General features: G+C 36.8%; 2 protein-coding genes across 3 annotated transcripts; both read left to right on the plus strand.

The window, feature by feature from the left end:
- The first annotated feature begins 915 nt into the window (after positions 1–915).
- Positions 916–17789, plus strand: LOC129269755 (cytochrome P450 3A6-like). The gene is made up of 13 exons (XM_064106104.1): positions 916–1190; positions 2295–2388; positions 3752–3804; positions 4701–4797; positions 5693–5809; positions 6460–6554; positions 7797–7957; positions 9329–9459; positions 11022–11198; positions 11659–11879; positions 12641–12778; positions 14293–14455; positions 15536–17789. The coding sequence occupies exons 1-13, from the start codon at positions 1111–1113 to the stop codon at positions 15614–15616; spliced, it is 1608 nt and encodes a 535-aa protein (XP_063962174.1). The 5' UTR covers positions 916–1110; the 3' UTR covers positions 15617–17789.
- Positions 17790–18555: 766 nt separating this feature from the next.
- On the plus strand, positions 18556–25438 carry LOC135155605 (alpha-2,8-sialyltransferase 8F-like). 2 transcript variants are annotated; one of them, XM_064105136.1, is made up of 4 exons: positions 18556–18712; positions 19870–20029; positions 20890–21489; positions 21894–25438. In XM_064105136.1, the coding sequence occupies exons 2-4, from the start codon at positions 19887–19889 to the stop codon at positions 22540–22542; spliced, it is 1392 nt and encodes a 463-aa protein (XP_063961206.1). In that variant the 5' UTR covers positions 18556–18712; positions 19870–19886; the 3' UTR covers positions 22543–25438. The 2 variants fall into 2 exon arrangements, with proteins under 2 accessions (XP_063961206.1, XP_063961207.1); XM_064105137.1 differs by lacking the exon at positions 18556–18712 and adding an exon at positions 19323–19392 and having other exon boundaries at positions 21894–25432.
- The last annotated feature ends 116 nt before the right edge of the window (positions 25439–25554 follow it).

A 25554-nucleotide genomic window follows, 5' to 3' on the forward strand; every position in this document is an offset into this window, starting at 1 on the left:
TTCAATGTGATAAGCAAATTTCAAGCATGCCTTACATAGCAGGATGTATAAATTGAATAAACCAGGTGACAAGAATAACACTTCAATGAACACTTTATGAAGGTGTTTGTTGCATTTCTACTTTGAATGCCTTTATAACGTTTGTCTGTTTGTAGCATGTTGCTATTACAATAAACTTGGCCAACCCTACCAGTCGCTAGTACAGTTGACGCATTTAATATTGCTTTATTGTGGATTTAATGAAGAGCTCAATTTAAAAGATATATGAATAATCAAGACATCACAGTTGGTGCTTATCTAATTGAATGTCAAGCCACTATGCCTCTTGAGTAGAAATGACCTTCTTCTGATCGTGCGCAGAATGGAACTATGAACTGGCTTATTGAGTAAATTTGATGCAATAAAACTAATGGGCTGTCAAGAAAACAGGTGAATTTTCTTTGAATATTTGAAAGGAAAGTATTACATGTACTAAGAAAATATGAAGGCAATTTCATAACTTAATAATATATTTTTTTACGTTGTATGTAGTAATCTTCAGGACCGTGATCATGGTTGTGGTGAAGCTTGCATTAACTTTTTTTGGGAAACTTTGGGTATGTTCTATGCCATTTAACAACCTAAAAACTAGTAAAGAAAATAAATGGGTTAATTTAAGTGTTTGAGTGGAGCTAATTCCATTTTATGATGCCTACTCACCGCAGTAACAAACAGCATTTGTTGTCCTTTTTTTACCGGGTTTATGCGAACACGGTATGATGAACTATGCCCCGGCAGGTTCATCGTTTGTAAACTTATTGAAATATGAATATTAATATAGACAGACATTAAACACCAGCCGCCGTATTTACGCTGGGCACTCGGGCGTGTCGAATAAATACACACTCTATACAAACAAGTGACGTCGTATATGCCACACCAACACAGCTTTTGTGTTATGAAATTTACAATAAGTTATCTCTGCACGTAATTTTGTCCGATATCATTCTTTCGCTCTGATCACGGACTACCTGCGGTGCCAACCGGTTTCTCTCTAAACCGTTCGTGCTGATAAGTCCTTGTTATAAGGCAAACTCTAGCTGCAATTTAAGTCTTCGAGGAGTTTACAGGATGGTTACCTTAGCCAATGAATCATCTGGACCATGCCTGACATGGTGGTTGGTTTTAGCTGTAGTGACGTTGCTGATATTGTAAGTGTTAATAAAATTACAATAAAAAAAACAGGGTGGGTGCAGATCAACAACCTTCAACATTATATCATTTTCCAAATTCAGAAAACATCAATAACGTGAACGTGGATTGAATGCGAAATAGTGAATAATTCATCAATAATTAGAGAGACAAAAACTAAATCCTTGGGGATGGGGGGGGGGGGGTCACTATTGGACAATGGACAGTATCCGCGAAAGAAAAAAAACGCGGAAAAAAGTGTTTTTGTAGGTAATGGCCACGTGCCGAACGCGAATTGAATAGAGTGTAAAAAACGCAAAAATGAGAAAGGCCCCCTCACGATGGCTTAACACGATAATAGAGTACTGTTAAAATCATTTTAAAAACGCGGTCTACCATGTGAATCGCACAGTAGTTGTTTAAACAGGTTAAAAAATTGTTTAAAATCTTAAAAAACTATGCTTAAATTATTGATAATTAAATATATCAATTTAAACTTTGTTGTTTAAGATTTTGTTTAAAACTACTGTGCGATTCACATTGGAAACAGAGTTGTTGAAATTATTTTAACAGTGTAACTTTATTACTAGCATGACCATTGCACAAGTAACCAGCATTTGCAATGGTCGTATAGACATTTTACTTTTGCTATGGAACCCCCTTATATCCCGTATGTTCCATTCCATCAAGTTAAACGCCATCCTGACTTTTTAAACACACTTTACAAAATTGGAGTTCATTCGCCTTAAAAACATAATTCAGTTAATTTTTTTTTCTTTCTTCAGGGAGGTTCACCGTGTATGAGATTCAAAAGAATCAACGTACTGTACGATTATAAAGTATTTCCATTGAATCAATGGAAATGTATATATATTGGCAATACCACAAGCCATTCTCTCACTGTACATGATCTATTATAATTGTGCATTCCATTGATTTTGGGTTTTTTTCAGAGAGGAGAAACTTAAGTATTTTTTTTCTCGACTTGTGCCTAAATTCCAATTATAGGTATTGTGCTAACACATGACTTCCTTTGATTTTAGGAAAAATCTTAAACCACGAAGAGTTCAGAATACGGGCCTTTGTGTTTACTTATCATGTTGTTTTTGTTTTCTCCTCATTAGATATCTGACATGGACTTACACGTACTTTCTCCGCAGAGGTATAAGGGGCCCTCTGCCCCTCCCAGTCTTCGGCAATGTCCTTGGATGGAGAGAGGTGTGGTGTGCTCTGATATTTCTTTAAAAAATATATATATATAGAAAATAGGGGTGACAAGAAACGCCCCGCTATAAAGGGCAATTATGTATACCCATAAATGAATACGAAAATATGTCTGTACTTTGTTCGCTCACATTCTCTCCCTGATAACCCAACATAATAACGTGATCACAATGGTACATTATGATTTTACATTCGTTTAAAGTAAAGATCATAGTTTATTCGAAGTGTTTACTTCTTATTCAAACGCTGATGACCTGACTCTAGCCCCTGTCGTTTGTCCCTAACCCACGATTCACGGTATGTTCCTACTACTGGCTAAATATGACTGATAATTTTTTTTTTTGGGGGGGGGGCGTGAATAAAGCTGTTAAATCCAAGAGATATATTTTTCTTCTTTATTTAAAGGGGAATCCAGCCTTGGCCATAGAATGTTGTGTTGGGAAGGAGAAAAATAAATTAAACAGAATGGTGAAAGCTTGAAAGAAATCGGACAAGCAATAAGAAAGTTATAGCTGCGTTAAAATTAAGATCACTAATAGTACGTAGATTTCAAATTGGCAACTGGGTAAGTAAATTATGACAAGGGGCAAGGACAACTTTCCCATAGGCCATGTACATTTATCAGGGATTTGTGGTTTTCTCCTAAGTACCCATTCCCCTGGGGCAGTAATCTAAATATAACCCAGGTAGTATATTGTTTAATGTCCTCATGAATGAAAAATATAATTTGAAATAAAACTTTTGGGAAAAATGACATTTTAGCCATAATATGTATTAGAGTACATGGAAGAGTAGTCCTTGCCTTACATCACTATGACATCCCGTATGCGGCCAATTTGAAGTCTCCATGAGCATAGTGATTACCAATATTTACAACTTTTAAAAATTCATAACTTTCTTGTTGTTTGTCCAATATTGTTCAAACTTCCACCTATCAATTTGTCTGATTTTTCTTTTTCTTATAAAAACAAGTTTTTATTTGGGTTGGATTCCCCTTTAATGTATTAAAAAATAATAATTTGAAACTATCAGCAGACTAGATGAGTAAAAGTACACATAAAACATGAGTGACACAAGGCGTCAGTCTAATGATCACCTTAAAGAATGTAATGGCTCTTCGCATTATCGTTTAGAGGCAATTTAAACATATAACGTGAATTATGTATTCTTAGTGGGAAGTGTAGAAGCGTACATGAGTATGCACTTTTGGTTCAGTGTCTGATGCCAAATGCGAATTATGCCACAAACAGAAAGCAGGCAACCATGGCCTCTCCCTTTTGTGTACTGCATTCTGACATTGCATATTTTCATGATTTGCCATTTTTCACCTGTTAGAGCCTCGTTTACTTTATTACAGGGCATACAGTACGCGATGGACGACTATATCAAGAAATATGGAAACTGCTGTGGGTAAGAAATTATGCAAAATAAATAAATACACTGCAGATAAAAGGTAGCCAATAGATTTAAAAGTTGTGATTTGATGTTGATTAAAGCCAATATTCGTGTTTACTTAAGAAGCATTGTCAAACATAAAATAATTGAGTGATCGTTTTTGTTTGCCTAAGCTCTTAACGATCATTATCAATAGAACGTGTTATATACAGAGTCTTATTCCAGATTTTTATTCCTGCTTCTATTATTTTCCTTCAACATATTTCTTAAAATAACATTGTAAGTTTCGCGACGAGCTCGACCACTTCACCCCCTTGCTTACGTACGGTTTCGAACAACTGCATGTATTCCCGCTCACCACCCCCTCCCCCTCTCCCCCTGGAAAAATGTCTCTGTATGGAGATGGTTACTATAATGAGTAAAAAAAAAAAATCCCGATAGTTAAATGATAATAATGATATGATAAATAATATAGGATTTGTTAGGAGCTCAAGGTACTCTTATTACCCCGGCTAAGCTAGTCTACCTATTTTGGTGCTCGTTGAGTCTTTTGAGGAATTACTTCCTGGCGTTACCCATTTACCTCACCTGGGTTGAGCCTACATATTAAACGATGTGGATAGATTTTTTTTCTACTCGTCACTCACTGGTCACCAAATTGCCAATTTCATATCTGCATCGGCTTATCGATCTGATTTTTTAAACGACCGTATATACATGTATATATATTTCAAATTCCTTGTCCATTATTTTATGTCTCAAAACTTCACTACTATTCTTTTATTTTTTTTATTTTAGACAAAATATTTTTATTACCACGATTAGATTTATCTTTAAGAATGAATTTTCATTATCTAAATATTAAGATCGTGGGTATTCTTGTTTCTTTCTTTCTATGTTTTGTAATCTAGATTTTACCAGTTCTTATCACCGGCTATTCTTGTGTCTGATCCCGATATGATCAAACAAATAATGGTGAAGCACTTTGATCGGTTTCACAACAGAATGGTAAATATATGATTTCGGAGTGGTTTTCACGAATCACACATCGAAATCTGTCAGAGATAATTTTAAGAAGAAACATTGTTTATCCATGATGAACACTATATACCTTTTCAAATGTGGATCAAGCGCCGACAAGAAAATTATTAGATACCCATGCAGTGTAATGAAAGAAAAAGGGAGATAATAAGTATCAGCCATGGAAGGGAACGTATGCCTATGTAAATCATTTTGTGAGCTCACAAAGTGAGACCAAATTGATTGTTAGTACACATACTTCATTTTGCGCAATTATAGTTAGTAATTGGTGCGAGAGTATAGTCACACCTGGGGCCCGTATCTGCGGCAAAGTTTTATGAAACGGAAACTTGACGCTGTTTTAAGATTTGCCACAGAAACACAGATTTGCCGCAGAAAATGGGAGATGCCGCTGCGGCAAATGTTTTATGAAACGGGCCCCTGATGACATGATTTACGTTTTAAAGGTCAGACAGTATTGTGTGTAAAATATCACAAAGCATGATCCACATGATTATAATATATGCATAATATATGTATTATAATATATATATATTCAGTCAAACATAATTTGTGCTTTATCATTGATGTTATGTTATGTTATGTTTATATACCGAGGTTTTTTACCTGACTGCTAAGAAAGCACGAATGCCTGTGAGCAAGCAACCAGGGGACCGACGGCTTAAAGTCCTCTCCGAGGGACCTGGTAATGAGGATAAATTGATGATAGTGACATTGCCTGTAATACAAAAACATAAAATGATGAAGAAATTCCTGTTTCTCGTAATGAGTACATTTTGTGTACAAGCATATTCACTGACTCATAGAAAGTTTCATCATAGTTCATAGCATTATAATGAAAATTGTGTTGTGTCTATTGCAGTTTATTCCTATTGATAGTCCATTATTGAGTAAGGCCTTGTTCATCAGCCGTGATGAGCAGTGGAAGAAGCTACGGCATACCCTCACTCCGGCATTCAGCGGTAAAAAGATGAAACTGGTTAGTGATTCTTGTTTTGTTTCATGGTGTTAATTCGAAATTGTTAATTTCTTCGATTTCAATGAGGTACCAATGCAATATTTGAGTGAAATCTCAATCTAATGATAGATTAATGGATTTTGCTGAAAACATCATGTCTTGCAGTACTCCTGTACACTGCAAAAACTCCGGTGTTGATTTAACACCAGCCCGAAATCTATATATGGCCACACCAGAGAAGTATTGAAACAACACCAGTTTGGAATCATGCTGTTTTAATACTATTTGGTGTTGTATAAACACCTATCTGGTGTTAGACCAAAACGATACTGGTGTTGTTTAACACTTCTCTGGTGTGGACATAATAGATTCCGGGCTGGTGTTAAATCAACACCAGAGATTTAGCAGTGAACAAAATCCGAAAATCGAGGAGGAGGGCACCCCAACCCCTCTCCCCTCATCGAGATCGCCGCAAATGCATTGATCACATATACTTTTTTTAAATGTACTGGTGCTTCTTCGGGTAATGGGGTACTGGGGCTGATCAAGTCATATAAATCAATAGGAAATTACATTCCGATAAAAATAGTTACCAGTCATAATACATTGGTAGAAAGACAATGGATGGTTGGTTACTAATAAATCGTTAAACTATCAATCACTGTACTCAGATGTCAGAGATGGTCAAAGAACCGGCAAGCAGACTCGTTAAAAATTTGATGGAAGTGTGCGGTGAAGAAAAGCAAGGCACGATCGATTTGAAGGAGTAAGTACATTGTCCACAATCATCGGATCCACAAATAAATAAATAAGTAAATAAATAATAAATGAATGAACAGATAAATAAATATATAAATGCAATAAATGAATAAATATATAAATAAATAAATAGATGAATAAAAATATATATGAATGAATAAAACTCGCAATTTCCAAAATCAGTATAAAAATAATAATATGCAGTTTTAAAGCGCAAAAACTATTTCTATATAGATTAGATTTTAGATTTAGATTGATAAGAGTACAGTCAAATAAATGTTCAAAATAATACATACAGTTCAATTATATTTCATATATTCTATTGCGCTGCAAGAGCTTCCCAGATGCTGTACATACTACTGGAATAGATAGGTTTTTAATTTGAAATTATGTAAATTTGTTGAATTCCTAATGTCGAGGGGAAGACATCAGAAATTACCTATCTCCTAGTGTTGCTTTAATCTTGTGTGAGGGTACTTGCAGTGTGAGTGTATCTTGTGAGCTACGAAGATGATGGTCATGAGATCGGGATTTAAATTTCAAGAGATCTGAGATATAACTATACAAATAAAGACAAAATAAAATTAAAATTAAAGTGGAAGAATAAAAAAAAGATGAATGAATATATAAAAAAAGTACACTGAAAACAAATACACGACTGAAAATAAAGGTAAAGTGAAATAAAAATTTTAATGAATAAACAAAGTCGTTTTTATGACTCTGGATAACCTCTGGCAATCACAATTTCGGACACGACCGCACACCAGAGGGCATTGGATCTCTACTGTGAAAGCCATCTAGTCAAGCTAGTCCTGTTAGGTTGTCCTAGGATTTAGATGATTCCATCATATTCCGTGACATGAAATATTGGAAGTGTGGACAATTCTTCCAGGTACAACGAATCGCCCCTTTTTATAAGCAAGGCACTGCCGTACAAATGGGGGTACATGGATCACACACACAAAAAAAAGGTTCACGACCAAAAAAAAAAGGAAATGAAAGAAACAACAATGAAGTGATGAAATATGATACTATTTTCTGACTAATATGTCGAAATCTCCATATTTGTCCTATAAAGGCGAAGAACTCAGTTTATCGCCTTTATGGGACAAAAAAAGAACAGAAATAGCGTGCCATATTCATACGTCATGTCCGGCCTCCTTAATGTTGTTGGCTCATTTCACAACTGAAACCACTTATATTAGGGAAAGGGGACAAACCTTCTTTATCATCATTCTTCTAATTTCAGATCGTTCGGCGCATATATCATGGATACGATAGCATTGTGTGCGTTTGGATTGAACGTGGATTCACAGAAAACCAAAGACGACCCCTTTGTCCGCAATGCCAAAAGGGTTTTCTCTAGTCTTGACTTTACATCACCGGCTCTGATTATATACATGCTTGTAGGTAAGCCACTTCGGCACAATGTACAGAATATCATTCAAATTTAATCTACAGGGTTGTCGCCACAAGTTACTCAACGCCCTTTCACACGGTTAAAAAAAAGATCGTAATTTGAATGATAATTCCATTGAAAAATTAGGCTAATGACGAATATTTAGCTCGTGTGAAACCAAAGTGGGACGTGATTGGAATCACGAATGCTAATTACAGTCAGGACTACAATAGCAATCAACATTACGATGATGATTTAAGATTCACGTGTGAAAAAGGCCCTAAATTACCGTTTATGAATTCCCAGATTCTTGCCCGGTTTTTAGAAGGAGTTTGAATAGATTGGAGCCCTATATCCATTCGTAAATAAGCGAAAGACAAGGGTGAACGTACATTGTATTGCTGTTGAGGAGATCCAAATTCCTCCGGTCAACTCAGGACTTTAATTCACAATCGTTCATTTTCTGTAGAGTTTATGTTCCTATTTCAGTAACACCAAGCTGGACAACATGACCACTTGCAAAGGAAACAATTTACGTCCTTGTTAATCTATCACAGTGGTTTACCTTACAGATGACAAAAAATACTATCGGGCCTTCTTTTTTTTAATTAAAGCGGAGATGATGGCCGAGTGGGGATTCGAACTCACAACCTCACGATCATGAGATCAGTACTCCAACCACTTTATCATACAAACCCTTTTATTCATTTTCCATATCCGTTTATTTCTTGTTATATTAGGAGTGTGTCTTAAAACAATATATTTGATATTTGCCACCCCATAACCAGCAAGTAATCATCAGCATGATCAGGGAAATTATCTGTAAATATAGTTGAAATTGTCATTTCAGAGCCGTGCACTGCCATAAATATGGAGTCTTTTACCCAAAAGCCATGCAAATCTTGTACCATGGACAGGACTTGTGTCGTGACCTGAGGAGAAGATGAAGAACGTAAAAAGACAATAAGAAATTTACCTAATCTGACTTGTCCGAAAAAGTAATTCTTATTCTTCCTTCTGCCAAACTTTGATGTTCTGTAGTTAAATAAAATACAAGATACAAGAGCTTATTTGATATAATTTTTTCGGACTGCTTAAAAGTTTCTCCAAGATTGTACAATGTGCACACCCCATGCTCTAATTATTCTCGAACTTTGTTTTTTTCATATTTTTTTCGGCTTTAACTGGGTACTTCATAACTTCTGTATGTTGTGTGGAATATTGTTGATCGATTTTGACAAGTTATATATCATTTTGAAGCTTATAGAATCTGCTTTTTAAGCTAAAAAATCAATCCTCAAAATTTATTTTGGGCGACGTATTGTTGGTTTTGTGATGGCAGGTCCGAAATTGAAAATCGACATTATTTTTGTTTCCACCAGGTAGGATCCCAGGAGTATCGGGACTGCTAAGGCTTTTGGGACTGAATGTGTTCCCTGTTGACACCTTAGAATTCTTCAAATCGGTAATAGATAGAGCCATTGAACACAGGAGGACAGACAAATCTACAAAGGTTATTTATTTATTTTCGATATTTATACAGAATATTATTTTTACGTGGAGGTGGTTGTGTCAGAATTATGTTGATATCTCGACATCTTTAACAGGGGCGGTTCCGAAATGCCACCCCCCAAAAAAAAAAGGGGGAGAAGATCGAGGGTAAAAGTATAAAACTGATATGCCCTCTCCCTCAAAGAGTTATTGAACACATTAGGGCAAACTAATCTACAAATATTTGGCAGATTTAAGTGAAGAATGTGTCACAATTAACTTGAAATCTTTATATCGTTAAAAGGTGCTGAACCAAATTGCAAAAGAAAGAGAAAGTGGGAATAAAAAAAAAATATGACAAGTTCTCCCCCAAACGTTATGAAGACCTGGGGCCCGTAACACAAAGCTTAGCAATGATCGTACAACAATTTTCTACGATTGATTGCATTGACTATAATGTACAATCAATATTAAAAATCAAACGTACGATTGATCGCTAACCTTTGTGTTACGGGACCTTGATCTTCTTTACACCCCTGTCACTCCCTCGCCCACCCCCCCCCCCGCCCCGCCCTGGATCAGCATAGAGTAAAGAGGTTTCCTGATCCATTGGACCCACAAAATTGTTTTACTCACTCTTGAATATGCGTTTATAACGCATGGATTTATTGTTTAGCAGAATGTAACATGGAATGATCAGAGGATCATTATTCACACTGCCGTGCAAATGGGGGGGGGGCGCTGGCACCCGAAAGTTTCACAACCAAGAAAGAGGGAGAAAGAAAGAAAGAAAGAAAGAAAGAGAGAGAGAAGGAAAGAAAAGGGAAGGGTGTGGAATATGACATTTTTTAATAGTATATGTTCAATTTTTTAAAGAAATTATCTTTTTGTATTAAAGGTCACATTTTTGTTCGCTTGCTTCTCTCACTAATATGTCACACATGCCTCCCCCCTCAATTTTTGTTTACTCGTTACGCTACCGAATATTTATGTTTTGTTTGTCCATTAATCAATTAGCTATTTGATTTCATGACCATCAAATGATGATGCATTGAATACAGGGGCGGATCCAGGGTTTTCCAAGGGGGGGGGGGGGGCACATTTTCCCGAGGAAAAAACTGACAAGCAAAAAACAAAAACAAAAAAACAAAAAAAGGTCTTCACTTTCAAAAGGGGAGCACACTTCGGTTTTAACGGCATTATTACATTACACATTTTAACTGTGCATCTCCGCCAGTGATCAAATCAGAGATTCAAAATGATGGTATGAAAGATCGTACGAATACACATTCACCACACTGCAAAAACTCCGATGTTGATTTAACACCAGTCTGGAATCTGTATATGTCCACACCAGAGAAGTGTTAAACAACACCGGTTTGGTTTTGGTCTAACACCAGATAGGTGTTTATACAACAGCAATTCGTATTAAAACAGCATCGGTTTGATTCCAAACTGGTGTTGTTTCAATACTTCTCTGGTGTGGACATATATAGATTCCGGTCTGGTGTTAAATCAACACCGGAGTTTTTGCAGAGTACTGATCTCAATCTTTAACACTCCATTTTTACCGTCTCTTGACAGAACATTGACTTTCTCCAGCTCGTGCTAGATTCTACCAAAGACAACGAAGGCGAGAACGACGATGACGACGACAGCCCTCCTGCCAACCACACCAACGGAATGTCATCGTCATCATCCGGTAAGACGGACACAAGGAGAAACAGACAACCGTTAACACGCTTAGAACTTACAAGCCAGGTATATATTGAGTCAGATTACGAAATGAAATTATTTGTGGCACTGATGGATCCAGGGACACCCCCCCTTGCTACCCTGGCGGATAAAATATGAGCTATTAAAGACAAGAAAAAAGTATGTGATTCATTTGTCCCTTTGCGTCGAGGGAGAAGGGGGAAGAATGGTAGGTGGGGGAGGGTGACTGTAGTTACTTTATCCCCCTTCTTATAGCCAATTTTGGATTTGCCGGTGATCATGTTTGGGAGAAAGGAGATACGGTAATTTTATTTAAAGTAAAACTGTGAATTTAAAAGTGAATTGGAATTTATTCAGTGATAACAATCCAACCACATGCATTTATTATTATTATCATTATTATTATTATTATCATTATTATTATCATTATTATTATCATTATTATTATCATTATTATTATCATTATTATTATTATTATTGTTATTATTATTCACGAATGACACAGGCTCTCGCCTTCTTCGTAGCTGGGTATGATACGACTACAACTGCATTGACCCTCACAGCCTACCTCCTCGCCACCAATCCAGATCAGCAAGATCGGCTCATTGACGAGATCGACAGACTGGCGCCCACGGCAGAGGACATCAACTACGAAAGCCTCAAGAAATTAGTCTCTCTCGAGAATTTCATCAGCGAGTCACTTCGGTTATACCCACCCGGTGCCGTGTAAGTGATAAGACAAAGCCTAAGTTCCTCAGTATGGAGGACAGTGACTATAACTTTGTTATTAATTTTTAGAATTGCTTATAATCATGTGGTTAATTTGTTAAAATCGCAGTTCTATTACATAGTTCACTGGCGCATAGATGGGGGCATTGGCCGTAGCCCCCCCCCCCAAAAAAAAAAAAATCAACCATCAAGGAAAACAGAATGAAAGAGATTAAAAGGAAAAGAACAGGGTTGAAAATACATTTTCAAAATATATGACAAAGTCAGCCTTTCTTATCAAAAAGGTCAAAAGTTTTGCTTGTTCGTTTCAGTCGATCGCTCGCCAATTTTGGGACAATTTTCCCCAAACATCATGGTTGGTCTCCAAAGTTTCCGATGCATCTTTTCCCCATTTCCTCTGTTCCTCTTTCTCCTCGTTCTACTTCTTTTGCACTTACGCATAGTGGCGTACCAAATCATAGCCATTATTATGTTTTATTGGCTGTTCGTCTTTTGCCTTGGGACTATTATACTATATATTTCTATTTCCTTTATACTTCATTTTCCTTTCTCTTAACCGCTTAGAGGCAATTTTGCGATTTTGCGGTATATAAAATTGTTATAGTATTATTATTATACACATATTATTTTAAATATCATTCTCATTTTCAATTATTATACTTTGTGCAAAGTTATGTGACCATTTGATAGTCAAAATGTCAAATTGAAAGAAAATGAGTGTTTATTAATTTTGAGCTTGAACTGAATTGATTTTTCAGAATTGATAGAGTCTGTAACCAAACAACTACGATAAACGGTCACGAGTTTCGAGCAGGGGACTCCGTCAGCATCCCGATATGGAGTGTGCAGAGGGACCCAAATCACTGGCCTAACCCAGAAAAGTTTGATCCAGACAGGTAGAAACAGGGTGTAATATAAACGGTTGCTTTAAAACATGAATTGATTTAATCGCTAGAGGGTATTCATTTGTCTCGCAATCTACTATGGTCAACAAGGAAATTCGTGATCACTCTCGCAAAAAGTGTTCACTAGCTTTTTAGGAAATTCGTGATCACTCTCGCAAAAAAGTGTTCACTAGCTTGTTGACCATTAGTAGATTGCGAGACAAATGAATACCCTCTAGCGATTATTTCATTCCGCAATAATGAACCTATTGAGTATGAATTGATTTATTTCAAACTTAATATGAGGATCATAATGGACAGGAAATCTCAAGAATTTCCTTTGATATTGAGTTCACTAAAGGGTCTATTGATACCTGAATAGAATAACTGGTAACATACCATGCCATTTCGTTGGTAAAGCTTGTCATTGATACATGTACATTTTGAAGCTTCACGAAAAAATATCTCGAGTAAGGAGTAAGACCTTATTGCATTATATCACTGAACTCACACGTGATCATCAATTTTTATTTTTCAAGTTTCCTTTATTTCATTTCGACTCAACATTGCACAAATATGAAATAATAACCATACAATCGATACAAGGGAATATACAATGGGAGCAATATAACCATACAATGGAAGTAGATAAATGTTTTCGGTAAGCATTAAACAATAATGATAAATCATAAAATGGTACATACAATGAGGGTGAAACAAAATGAAACAATTTTGAGTAAACATCTGCAAGGCTATTTTTATTTATCCTTTTCAATAACATAAAAGTTGAGGAAATGAATGGATCTATTTTTTTTTCAAAAACACCTTTCAGCGCACATTTTTCATTTTGTTTTCAAATTTCAATTTTGAAGTAGTGGGATCTTTCGAAAATGCAACCTAAGTCCCGTAACACAAAGATTAACGATTAATCGTACGCTTGATATTCACGATTGATCGTAGAAAAATGTTCTATATCGGACCACTGCTAAGCTTTGTGTTACGGGCCCCTGGGCCCCGTTACACAAAGGTAAGTGATTAATCGCTAATTTGAAAGATCAATTCTGATTGGTTCCTAGTCAGTCTACTGAGCAACATATGCATGCAACGATGATCTTGATAGGCCATTTTATTTAGCGATTAATCGCTAATTTGAAAGAGCAATTCTGATTGGTTCCTAGTCAGTCTAACTGAGCAAAGTGCGCATGCAACGATGATAGGTCATTTCAGTTAGCGATTAATCGCTAACCTTTCTGGTACGGGGCCCAGGTCCGCGACCCCCACCCTGCCAATTAACATGCATGGTATTTCATGATAATTGAATGCTTCTTTTTCTTTTGCTCAAAATAACAATTACTCATAGTTTTTTTTCTTCAAATAATTACATAGGCCTACATTTGTATACGAATATCGCAAGAAACGGGGGGGGGCATTAATGAAACATAATTGATGTTCTAAATTGGTAATGGTTTCATGAATGTCTTTAATAGCACTTTAATAGGTGAGAATATCGCCCCTTCTTTTCTTAGATTCAATAAGGAGAACGCAGCCGGTCGAGCTCCCTTGGCCTGGCTTCCATTCGGTGGTGGCCCTCGCTTCTGTATCGGGCTCAGGTTTGCTATGATGGAAATCAGAACGGCACTGGTGATGTTACTGCAGCAGTTCAGACTGGAAGTAGCCCCAGAAACCGAGGTAAGGATAAGGGTCCTGTTTCACAAAGGCCTTTAGTGATAACAAGTTTACTATCAGCCAATCAAATAGAAAGATTTCAGTAGCTTTTAACTGATTATGCAAATGTGTTATTTATAACATGCTTTATGAAACGAGACCCATATCTTTCTTGACAATACTTCCACTCATTTTAATCGCGTTTCCTAACATGCCTTCGAGCAATTTATAGTATGCATTCCGTATCTGAATCCTGAATTAAAAAGAAATGTAGAATGTAAAATCCCTGGGGATAAGGGGGGGGGGGGGTTCAGAATACTCCGTCAAGCAAGAAAAAAAGTATCCAGTCTTTACTCCCGAAAGAAGAATGATGGTGGTTTAGGTAACACAAAATCTGATCCGGGGGGGGGGGGGGCAGTCAAATATACTGCTGTACACACGCGTGACCAAGACATTTCCAAACACCCCCTAAACGAGTTATTCTCTGTGTGCAAAATAACCCCCTAAACAAGTTTTTCGCGGGCTTTATTTACACATTTTGGCCCCTAAACAAGATGTCGCCAAAATATGACCTCGGGATAAAAGCTTGAGAAAAAAACATACCCTAAACACGTTTGTCTAGTCTTAAAAAAAAAGCTTTGGGGGAAAAAAACATACCCTAAATACGTTTGACCCCGTGATTGACCATTGACCAGTCTTTCAAAACCACCCTTTTTCTTGAAAATCTGTGTTTTTGATACCTTTTTTTGGTCACGCGTGTGTACAGCGATATATTTGACTCCCCCCCCCCCCGGAATCTGATCTTTACTTGCGCATCCCGCCATTTTCCACCACAATGTTTTTTATGGTTCTCAAAAGGGGGCACGGGTCGTATGTGTACCCTGGATTAACCATTGGCTTTGCTGATTAATGCCTTTTAATATGTGTTATCTCACCAATATGATTTATTATTTAACACAAATTATGAGATCAACGATTGTAATGTGAGTATTATAAGGTGCTTCAAAGGTGTTCCAAAATTTGCTGAGCATTCTCACATTACTTTGACATCCTTTTTTAATATTGAATGAAAATGAATGATGTTTTTTTTTTTTTTTTTTTTAGATTCCGCCTGTTCTCGGGAAGGCAGGATTCATCAATCCTCCTAATGGCGTCACTCTCCGGGTCGTGGAAAGATCTAAATAACCAAACCTATACTCATCTTCTTAGGATGTTACCAAATGCACCTTTGAACGCACTGCAGTGTGCTTCTTCATTTCAGCATTCTAATCTGCCTCTCATGAAAATTACATACGCAAAGAGGAAATAAATAGAACATTGGTTTGAACATACACTGACGACGATTTTACAGAAAAACCCCAAATACATAATCTTTTTGTGCATTGTTATAACTGCAAATCTTCTGGAGCAAGTTAGCTTTTGTGAAAGCAGAAAAATCAAAGAATAAGATCAACAAAAGTTTGAGTAAAATAGGACTAGCAATAGAAGAGTTATGAGCATTTGAATGTCGAGATCACTAATGCTATGTAGATCCTCCCATTGGCAACGCAACCAAGATCTATGATATCACAGATGAACAACTCTCCCCTTTTGGACACTGAAAATATACCCCAAAACATATCATATTGCTCATTCTAATCATATGACTAACGATTCATCAATGATATATTGTTGTGAAACCTCTGTACTTGTCCTCTCATAAAGAGAACACCTCACCTAGTGATAGATTCTATAAAAGTGAGAATATAAGTGAAATAAATACTAAAGCAATGAGGGAGTTGTACGTGTGTGACATCACAGATCTTGGTCGCATTGCCAATGGGAGGGTCTACATGGCATTAGTGATCTCAATATTCAAATGCTCATAACTTTCCTATTATTCATTCAATCTTCCTCAAACTTTCAACAATATGTTTCTTTGATTTTTCTCTTTGATATGGATTCAGCTGGTTTCAAGGGTTTCATTCTCCTTTAAGCATAACAGGTGTGTCTTTAAAAAAGGAAAAGTTTTATTTAAGGATATTTGTAGGGTCTTACACCCCATATACCAATTTGCTGTATATAATTTTACACACTATATAAGATAACGTGTGTTCTCGAGCCTTTGCTGCAGGCACTTCTGGGTGTTTCTAAGGAGAAACAGTGATATAATCTGTCCAAGTTTGTCCATTGTCCAATAGTATTTTGTATGAGAATGCAAAGTACACGATAAGATAAACATAGCACCTCTTGCAATGACAATGACATGAATGAGAGCCCCCTTTTGTCTAAGAGGTGCAAAATTGAACCCTTGAAAGTGATAATGCAAAAGATCAAAGGTGCAAAGATAGAACCGTTTAAAGATGCTCCCGATGTTGTATGAAGTTTGATACACATTCTAAATGTGTAAAATTTATTTATTTTTTTGTAGAGTGTATTTTTTATAAAGAGAAAGATGAATCAGAAAAAACCATAGAAAATAAAGCAGAATCTTGAAGCTACAATAAATTGTAAATCAATATGATATTAAAAAAATATATTGTGTGCTTGAGTAGGACGACTTCACATGAGACTTATGAAATAAAGAACATGAATTAAAAAATGATATAATTACATTTATCACATTGATAATATGTCTGTTAATTAAATGACTTATTTTTTACATCACTGTTGTAAATCATGTATTCAAACTCAAAACGCATTATAATTATATAATAATTCTTTCTTTGTAATGAGTTTTCATTAAAATATATTTTGGTTATGAAGCAATAAAGGCATTATTTTGAGAAAATTTTCAAAAAAACATTACAGCTAAGACGTTCTGTATTGAAAATTGAAAACCGTGAATAAAACTTCGTTCAAAGGTGTCTTTTGATGTAATTTATAAATGTTAGTTATTATTTTCACGCAATATCGAAAAGATTGTAAACAAAGGCGAACTCAATATTTATGAATGAAGTTTCACATTTTGTTTATTAACCATTAATTATTTTTTTGTGTGAAAGTCCAAGTGGTCCTTGTGTAAAGCAATTTGTTGCTTTTTTATGGAAATGTGGAAATAATTTGCACTTCGATATAACTCTTTATTCTAAAATAGAAATTTATGTATGGCAAGTGAACCATACTGTATACCGCGGATGATAGAATTGGAAACTTAAGTGTGTGTGGGGGGATTCAAAGGTGTAAGTAATATGTAAATCTGCAAATAAGTTTATGAAGGTACAAAAATATTGCAGAAAGTTTTTTTGCACATGGATAGTTGTTTTATCTCACCATGTATATCATGTGTACTGTTTGAGAGATTAAGAAAGCGCATTTTCCATGCAAAGCTCGCTCTTTTCATGGACCAATAAAATCATACTTATGTTTCTTAAAGTGGAATTTCCTGAGACTTTAATATTCCATTTTCACAATGACTTATTAAAAGGTCAAAGGGTAATTGAAATGTAATTCAAAATGACACACGCTTTATGCTTGCAAGAACGGTTGTGTGTGTGTGTGTGGTTGTGTGCGTGCGTTTGTATCCATTGTATTAAAAAAAAAAGTATTCATCCACAAACGAGGACACCACTGTATAGTTGTAGGGAAGTAGTATGAAAATTAAAAGTGGCACAAGTAATATTCGGGAAAGTGTAGATACGATGATGATGATGATAACGATGATGATGATGATTATGATGGTGATGTAATTAATTAAGGAATGTGTGTAGACCCGTGTACCCACCAGAGAGAATATAGCGATGGTGTGCGTTGTGGGTGTGAGGGTGAGTGTGTGTGTGTGTGCGTAAGAGCGAGAAAGACGGATATATAGACACACATAGAGAGAAGAGAGGATATATCCCAAATAATATAGAAAACAGGTCTACTATAGGGGAAAAACCGGCCTAACAAGAGGCAGAATATAATTATAGAGACGGGGCCAGATTGATATTATAGTTGATCAATAATAGCTATATATAAAAGCATGTAAATCCTTTTCCTCAAGATCACAACTCCTCATTATTTGGGCAATTATGCATATGTTGATGTCATATAACTGCAAAATGAAAATCACCGGCATGATTATACAGCCCCCCCAAAAGTTAATAATTAACCCAAACCAGACGACCTTAAGTATATATTTACCAAGTGCAACGCGGAGCTGTAGAACCGTTCAGCGAAGAGACGTTCTCGCAAGAATTGGTAACTTCGTGTGCATTTTGTACACAATGACTCAGAGGTGTTTTAGATTCTGGTTACATTAAGGCATCATGTTTGTAATCCGGAAATATGTCCGTTATGGAACCTACATAAGCAGAACAGGTATGTCAACAATTGCGAATTAAATTATGATATTTTCGTCATTACAAAACGTCGACTATCCGTATAGTACAATAACATTTCTCAGCAGATCTGCTTTTAAAGCATTTCGACGATTGGTGCGTGTACCAGTTCATCCTGATTTAACATCATGGCCTGACACTCTGACATTTATTCTATACATTGCAATTTTAGTTCCTTAGTTTTGGAGAGTAGCCCACAATTATCATGATTATATTATTAGAGTAAAATATAGAATAAATTAGCTTCAATTTACTTTTACGTATGATCACCTTGTATATATATCACAAACGAAATGTTGTTAAGACTGATTGAAGGCTGCCTATAGGTTATATTGAACACAAAGGAAAAGATTATGATCAAACCTAGAAATTCTGATAGATAATTACCATTTTATGTCATAATAAGATATGAGCCAAATTCAATATCTCCTTAGGTATACATTTCAGGTTACATGAGAAAGTGTATATAATATGTACATAACAAGCAATAGGATTAGTTTTCTATTTATCAACACTGTTGATGCTGTGTGATACAGTATAGACTCTGTGTATAAAGTCGGATAATCACCTAGGTATAGAAGCTTTTACCCCAGACCAGAAATGCTGCCATTGGTTATTTACATCTACTACGTCGAATTCCAATGGTCACTATAAATAGAGGTAAATTTGTATTGCACATAAAATTGAAAATGTAATGAAATTGAGCGTTTAATGCGCATAATTGAACATTTTACCCACATCTCTGCACTGTTGCTGCCCTATATACCTTAGTATATTGCTTACACTTTGATCATGAATATTGATTTTGGAGGCTGCATTCTACAAACTCGGCTTTTTACCAACCTGCAGCATAATCTTGTCTATATTCAGATGCTGTACATAGTTCCTCCTAAATGTTTATGTTAAGATGTTCGACAGAGAATGACTTTTGCAATTGTTGGAACGGAAACAAACGAAATGAAATAAAAACAGAAGATCTAATAAAACCTAGCAGAATGTCGTTTCGTCAGTGGAACCAATAGCGAATACACATCATAGTTTACTCACCATTCGGAACGGTTTAAAACACAATTATTTCATATTTTAATATTGCTGTTAAAATACAGGCTAATATACGTGTTTTCGCTATTTTTCCAGTTTAAGAACATCTCACAATGGTGGTAACGAATCAACAAGGTCCAATGGCTCGTAACAAGGTGTTCGCCAGTGTCTGTCTTGTCCTGTCCGGGATGGTAGCTACCTATGTCATACTATCTGAAATACATCTAACGAGAGAATGCCATTATTTCTGCACAAGGTACTATAATTCATTATTGCATTCTTATACTTAGCACGATATACTTTAATTCCCAGAGCACCATATGCATTCTATATCCTATTCTTAATGCTATAAAAGATACCACTCTATCCTATCTTTGATGCCATCCTAATCCTTGACATCGACTGTACGTCAACTCACTATGTCTTGTTTGCTATTCCTATCCATAACACTGTTGATGTTACTACACTCTTCTCAATTTTAATACCTTTTTTGTTCCATAATTGGAACCTTTTAAGGTTCTACAAAAACAGAAATGGTTCTGATCAGTCCTTGAGAACCGTTTTTTACCCTTCAAGGTTCTTTATACAAACTGTCGAGTTCTGGATGGTGAAAGAACCCGAGCAAGTTTGTATAGGATTCTTGATACAACCTACGGGATGACGGTCATATTCTCCGGGTCAGAGTAGAAGTTTGATGGAAAAATTGATGAAAAAAATCACATTACACACTACAAACACAAAGGAAACTATTAGTTTGGATTACTCTCGGCTCCCCCATTTTAATAACACTCTGGCTTTACTTGTAACATTCACATTATCTATACGGTGAAGTCGCTGTATCAACCCCGAAGTGTATGTTTTAAATGTTTATCCTTATCCTTGATGGTAGGCTTATTGTCAGCCCTATATGCATTTGTAGTTCCCTTTAATTTGAAGAAATACCTTCAACCTTGGTGCCACTGAACTCGATACATTGTGACCTTTGAGAGAGAAAGGTTCCCCGTACAACTGTGTGTTGTCTTCTAAAATTCATATTCGGTCAAATTATACATAACTGGTACTGGTTCCAGCAGGATTAAGTAAGCCATTGGTCTATCCGCTTTTCTCCTCACACAGTGATGACCTTCCGGTGTGTTACCTTCGGCGATCAGCCGTGCTCATCTACGACCAGGACGTCGCCGCTCACGAGATGAGTTTTTCACAGAACACACATCCACGCATCAACCTTGCCAACTACGCCACGGAGGTCGCATCGGGACGGTACTTCGACATCAACTGCCCCGTCAACCACTATTGGCCTCGCGTCTCCACGCTCGATCGCCGCAACAGTTGCGCGGTGGTCGGCAACAGCGGGATTCTCAGCGGATCCCGGTGCGGAAGAGTTATCGATAAACATGATTTCATAATACGAGCTAACCTCGCTCCAATCGAAGACTATACCACCGATGTCGGTCAGCACTCCAATCTCACAATCATGAACTTCGAGACACTGTTCTACTTGCATAATAACCTCACACAAACGCCTCCAGACACATTCTGGCATCGGACTTATGTCGAGAGATTAAGATACCTGAATGATTCGATCCTCTGGTACTCAAAGTCGACTTTGCAACGGAACAGTAGCTTTCATCTAAAGGATGTGGTTCATGTTCTTAAGGATTATTACCACCTACCAATCCAGTTAGCCTATAGCTGGAGACCAGTGTCTGTTGAAAAGTAAGTTGACATGTAATACGAAGCTGTCAAACACGTCTGTGTACAATAGAAAAAAACATTCAAATTACGTCATTAAACTTCTGAAGGTCAAAGTGGTAAACTCCGATGATGAAACATTAGTTTTGAATTCGAAATATAATTCATTTTATTGTTCTATTTAAGAAAAAAATGCAACTATACGTCCCATTTGCATTATCTGCTTATGCACTTTGGTGTATATAGAATTAAAATGCTGTATAATGGTTAAAGACTAAAATGGTTTGAAAAAAGAAGAGGTAACATAATTGGGGAAGTTGAGGATTCCTAATGGTCAGTCAATTTCATTAGATCAAATTTGTCTGACTTAATTTACTATGAAACTTTGCTAAGTTTGCTTCCTATTTTTTTTTCAATTTTCAATGCAGGTTTCATGGTCTAAGACACTATGCAACAACCGGCTTCAATGCTGTCATAATTGCCAAGACTTTCTGCAATCACGTGACACTGTATGGTTTCTATCCATCCAACGCGGCAGAAAATGGTTACCATGTCAACCACCACTACTACGAAGACGTCGAGTTCGACTACGTAGGCAGCATCCATAACTTCAAACAAGAGTTCACCAAGCTCAAAGAGTTTGAAGAGAAGGGGGAGATCACCATCGTAACCGATCTCTGCCCCGGGGGAAGGCGAAAGAAGGTGACCGACCATGTCAATATGGCGGCCATGTTGGACACCAAGTTTGCTTTCAACTTGAACAAAGACAGACTTAAGGAAATCTTCGAACTGTCAGATGATACTGATGACCCTGACGGTGACGAGAAGGAGCGAACTGTTGCTCGCATCCCCAAGGACACTCCCCAGCAGTTTCATGTGAATCCGGAAGTAGATTCGGAGCAGGTTATCAAAGACATTCAGCAAAGTTCTGAAATATCGAGGACTGATGGCGAGGCTGATGTAGGCCCAGTTATTTCTAGAAGTGATGTTGATATTTCTCGTAAAGACAAAGCTATGTCTGCAGATGGAGCACATAGATATAAAGGGAACTATGGAAGTATTGTTCAGCAGAAATGAATTATATATGAACACAAACTTGTGACATTGTCAAAAGCTAGTTGCGACCCCTTGAACAGTTGAACATCAAGTCTCATTGTGAAATAAAAACGGTTATGGTTGTTGGAATAGGTTGGCCATTATGGCTTCTTCCTGAGTATATAGTGATTGTTATACCCTCTCCATTTCTTTATAAAAAACACCATCTTGACTTATTGGATGTTGGCAAGAAACTTCAGGTCCCCAAATCAACTGAAAGTCATGCATTTCATTGCAAAGTTGCAATTGACTGAAGTTCTGCTTCTTGCATCCACCAACAAACCTAAGTTGATTTGCTTTAGTTAAAATTGATCTATCACTTGTTAATTTGCATCTGAAATTGTAATTGATTGTACATATTTTCTTGCAACATCCCCTTAGTATTATTTAGCCAGCCTATTTATGTTTTACAATAAAAAATAGAAGAGAAAGGTACTTTTTTTACTGGACACTGTTTTTGAAATTTAAATGGCAATGTGTGTATTTAGGATGGTTGACTGTAATATGCAGCTGAAATGTGTATTTTTACGCAAAATACAGGCCCGTAGTCAGGGTTTTGTTGTTGTTGTTGTTGTTTTTTTTTTTTTTTTTTTTTTTGGGGGGGGGGGGCAGCCGCTTTTCTAGTTCATGATCAGGCTAGGTCCGAACGTACCTCAGTTCCGTTACTTCCCGGGGCGTATCCAGCTTTCCCTCATAGGAGGGAGGCGGAACCCCCCCAAATGTTATGGATGCTGCAAATGTTATGCAACAACCGGCTTCAATGCTGTCATAATTGCCAAGACTTTCTGCAATCACGTGACACTGTATGGTTTCTATCCATCCAACGCGGCAGAAAATGGTTACCATGTCAACCACCACTACTACGAAGACGTCGAGTTCAACTACGTAGGCAGCATCCATAACTTCAAACAAGAGTTCACCAAGCTCAAAGAGTTTGAAGAGAAGGGGGAGATCACCATCGTAACCGATCTCTGCCCCGGGGGAAGGCGAAAGAAGGTGACCGACCATGTCAATATGGCGGCCATGTTGGACACCAAGTTTGCTTTCAACTTGAACAAAGACAGACTTAAGGAAATCTTCGAACTGTCAGATGATACTGATGACCCTGACGGTGACGAGAAGGAGCGAACTGTTGCTCGCATCCCCAAGGACACTCCCCAGCAGTTTCATGTGAATCCGGAAGTAGATTCGGAGCAGGTTTTCAAAGACATTCAGCAAAGTTCTGAAATATCGAGGACTGGTGGCGAGGCTGATGTAGGCCCAGTTATTTCTAGAAGTTATGTTGATATTTCTCGTAAAAACAAAGCTATGTCTGCAGATGGAGCACATAGATATAAAGGGAACTATGGAAGTATTGTTCAGCAGAAATGAATTATATATGAACTCAAACTTGTGACATTGTCAAAAGCTAGTTGCGACCCCTTGAACAGTTGAACATCAAGTCTCATTGTGAAATAAAAACGGTTATGGTTGTTGGAATATGTTGGCCATTATGGCTTCTTCCTGAGTATATGGTGATTGTTATACCCTCTCCATTTCTTTATAAAAAAACACCATCTTGACTTATTGGATGTTGGCAAGAAACTTCAGGTCCCCAAATCAACTGAAAGTCATGCATTTCATTGCAAAGTTGCAATTGATTGATGTTCTGCTTCTTGCATCCACCAACAAACCTAAGTTGATTTGCTTTAGTTAAAATTGATCTATCACTTGTTAATTTGCATCTGAAATTGTAATTGATTGTACATATTTTCTTGCAACATCCCCTTAGTGTTATTTAGCCAGCCTATTTATGTTTTACAATCAAAAATAGAAGAGAAAGGTACTTTTTTTACTAGACACTGTTTTTTAAATTTAAATGGCAATGTGTGTATCTAGGATGGTTGACTGTAATATGCAGCTGAAATGTGTATTTTTACGCAAAATACAGGCCCGTAGTCAGGGTTTTGTTGTTGTTGTTGTTGTTTTTTTTTTTTTTTTTTTTGGGGGGGGCAGCCGCTTTTCTAGTTCATGATCAGGCTAGGTCCGAACTTACCTCAGTTCCGTTACTTCCCGGGGCGTATCCAGCTTTCCCCATAGGAGGGAGGCGGAAAACTATTTTAATCCACATTTTCCCCGATCGGCGGCTAAAAATAACTGGAATAAAGGCTGAAATTTCAGTGCATCTTAACTTTTTTTTTTCTTACGAACAATAATGTCATAAAGCATACTATGTACACAAATAATGCGCGCGACATGTGCGAGCCGAAATTTGTAATAGGCCTTAACTGACATGAAGGCCAATTAAGGACTGTTAGCAGCGGCTCATAAGCAAGAAACGGGAGCTGAAAGGTTTTTTTTTATATTCTGACCTGAAAATTTGTCATTCTTAGCACTAATCATAATCAGGATGGTTAGTGCTATAGACGTGAGCGACCATAATTAAGATGGTTAATGCCAATCAATAGGCGTGAGCGCTAAGCGCGAGATAAAAACATTGATATTCCGGCCTTAAAACTGGACAGTTTGAGCACATTTTATAATGGATTATAAAGATTGGGAATATGAGCGCGAACTGAAAATTTTGGCGAATAACAGGGGCCGTGGAACGGTTTTCAAAGTGGGGTGGGGGGGGGGGCTGACCATGCAAAAACACAGTCCTATGATCATTTTTCATTTTGTACACGGTTTTGAAAAAAAATGAGGGGGGTTGGACCCCCCCCCTGAATTAGACCTAAAACGGGTCATTTAGGCAGCTTCTGTAATTCTTAACAGGATAAGTATCTGATTCAATAATATGTAACAATTTTTTTTATTCCGATTTGAAAAATTGACAGTTAATTAATGACGTTTTTAATACAGAACAATATATATATATAATAAATACTTTTTAAACATCATTTTTTACTTCTTTTTTATTTATCAATTAAGTAATTTGCGTTTTTTTTTTTTTTTTTTGGGGGGGGGGTTGTTGGCAAACAAGGATCCCCCCGTCTGAAATAAGCTCTTATTTTA

Source organism: Lytechinus pictus, chromosome 10, assembly GCF_037042905.1.
Source record: "Lytechinus pictus isolate F3 Inbred chromosome 10, Lp3.0, whole genome shotgun sequence".
Taxonomy (NCBI): domain Eukaryota; kingdom Metazoa; phylum Echinodermata; class Echinoidea; order Temnopleuroida; family Toxopneustidae; genus Lytechinus; species Lytechinus pictus.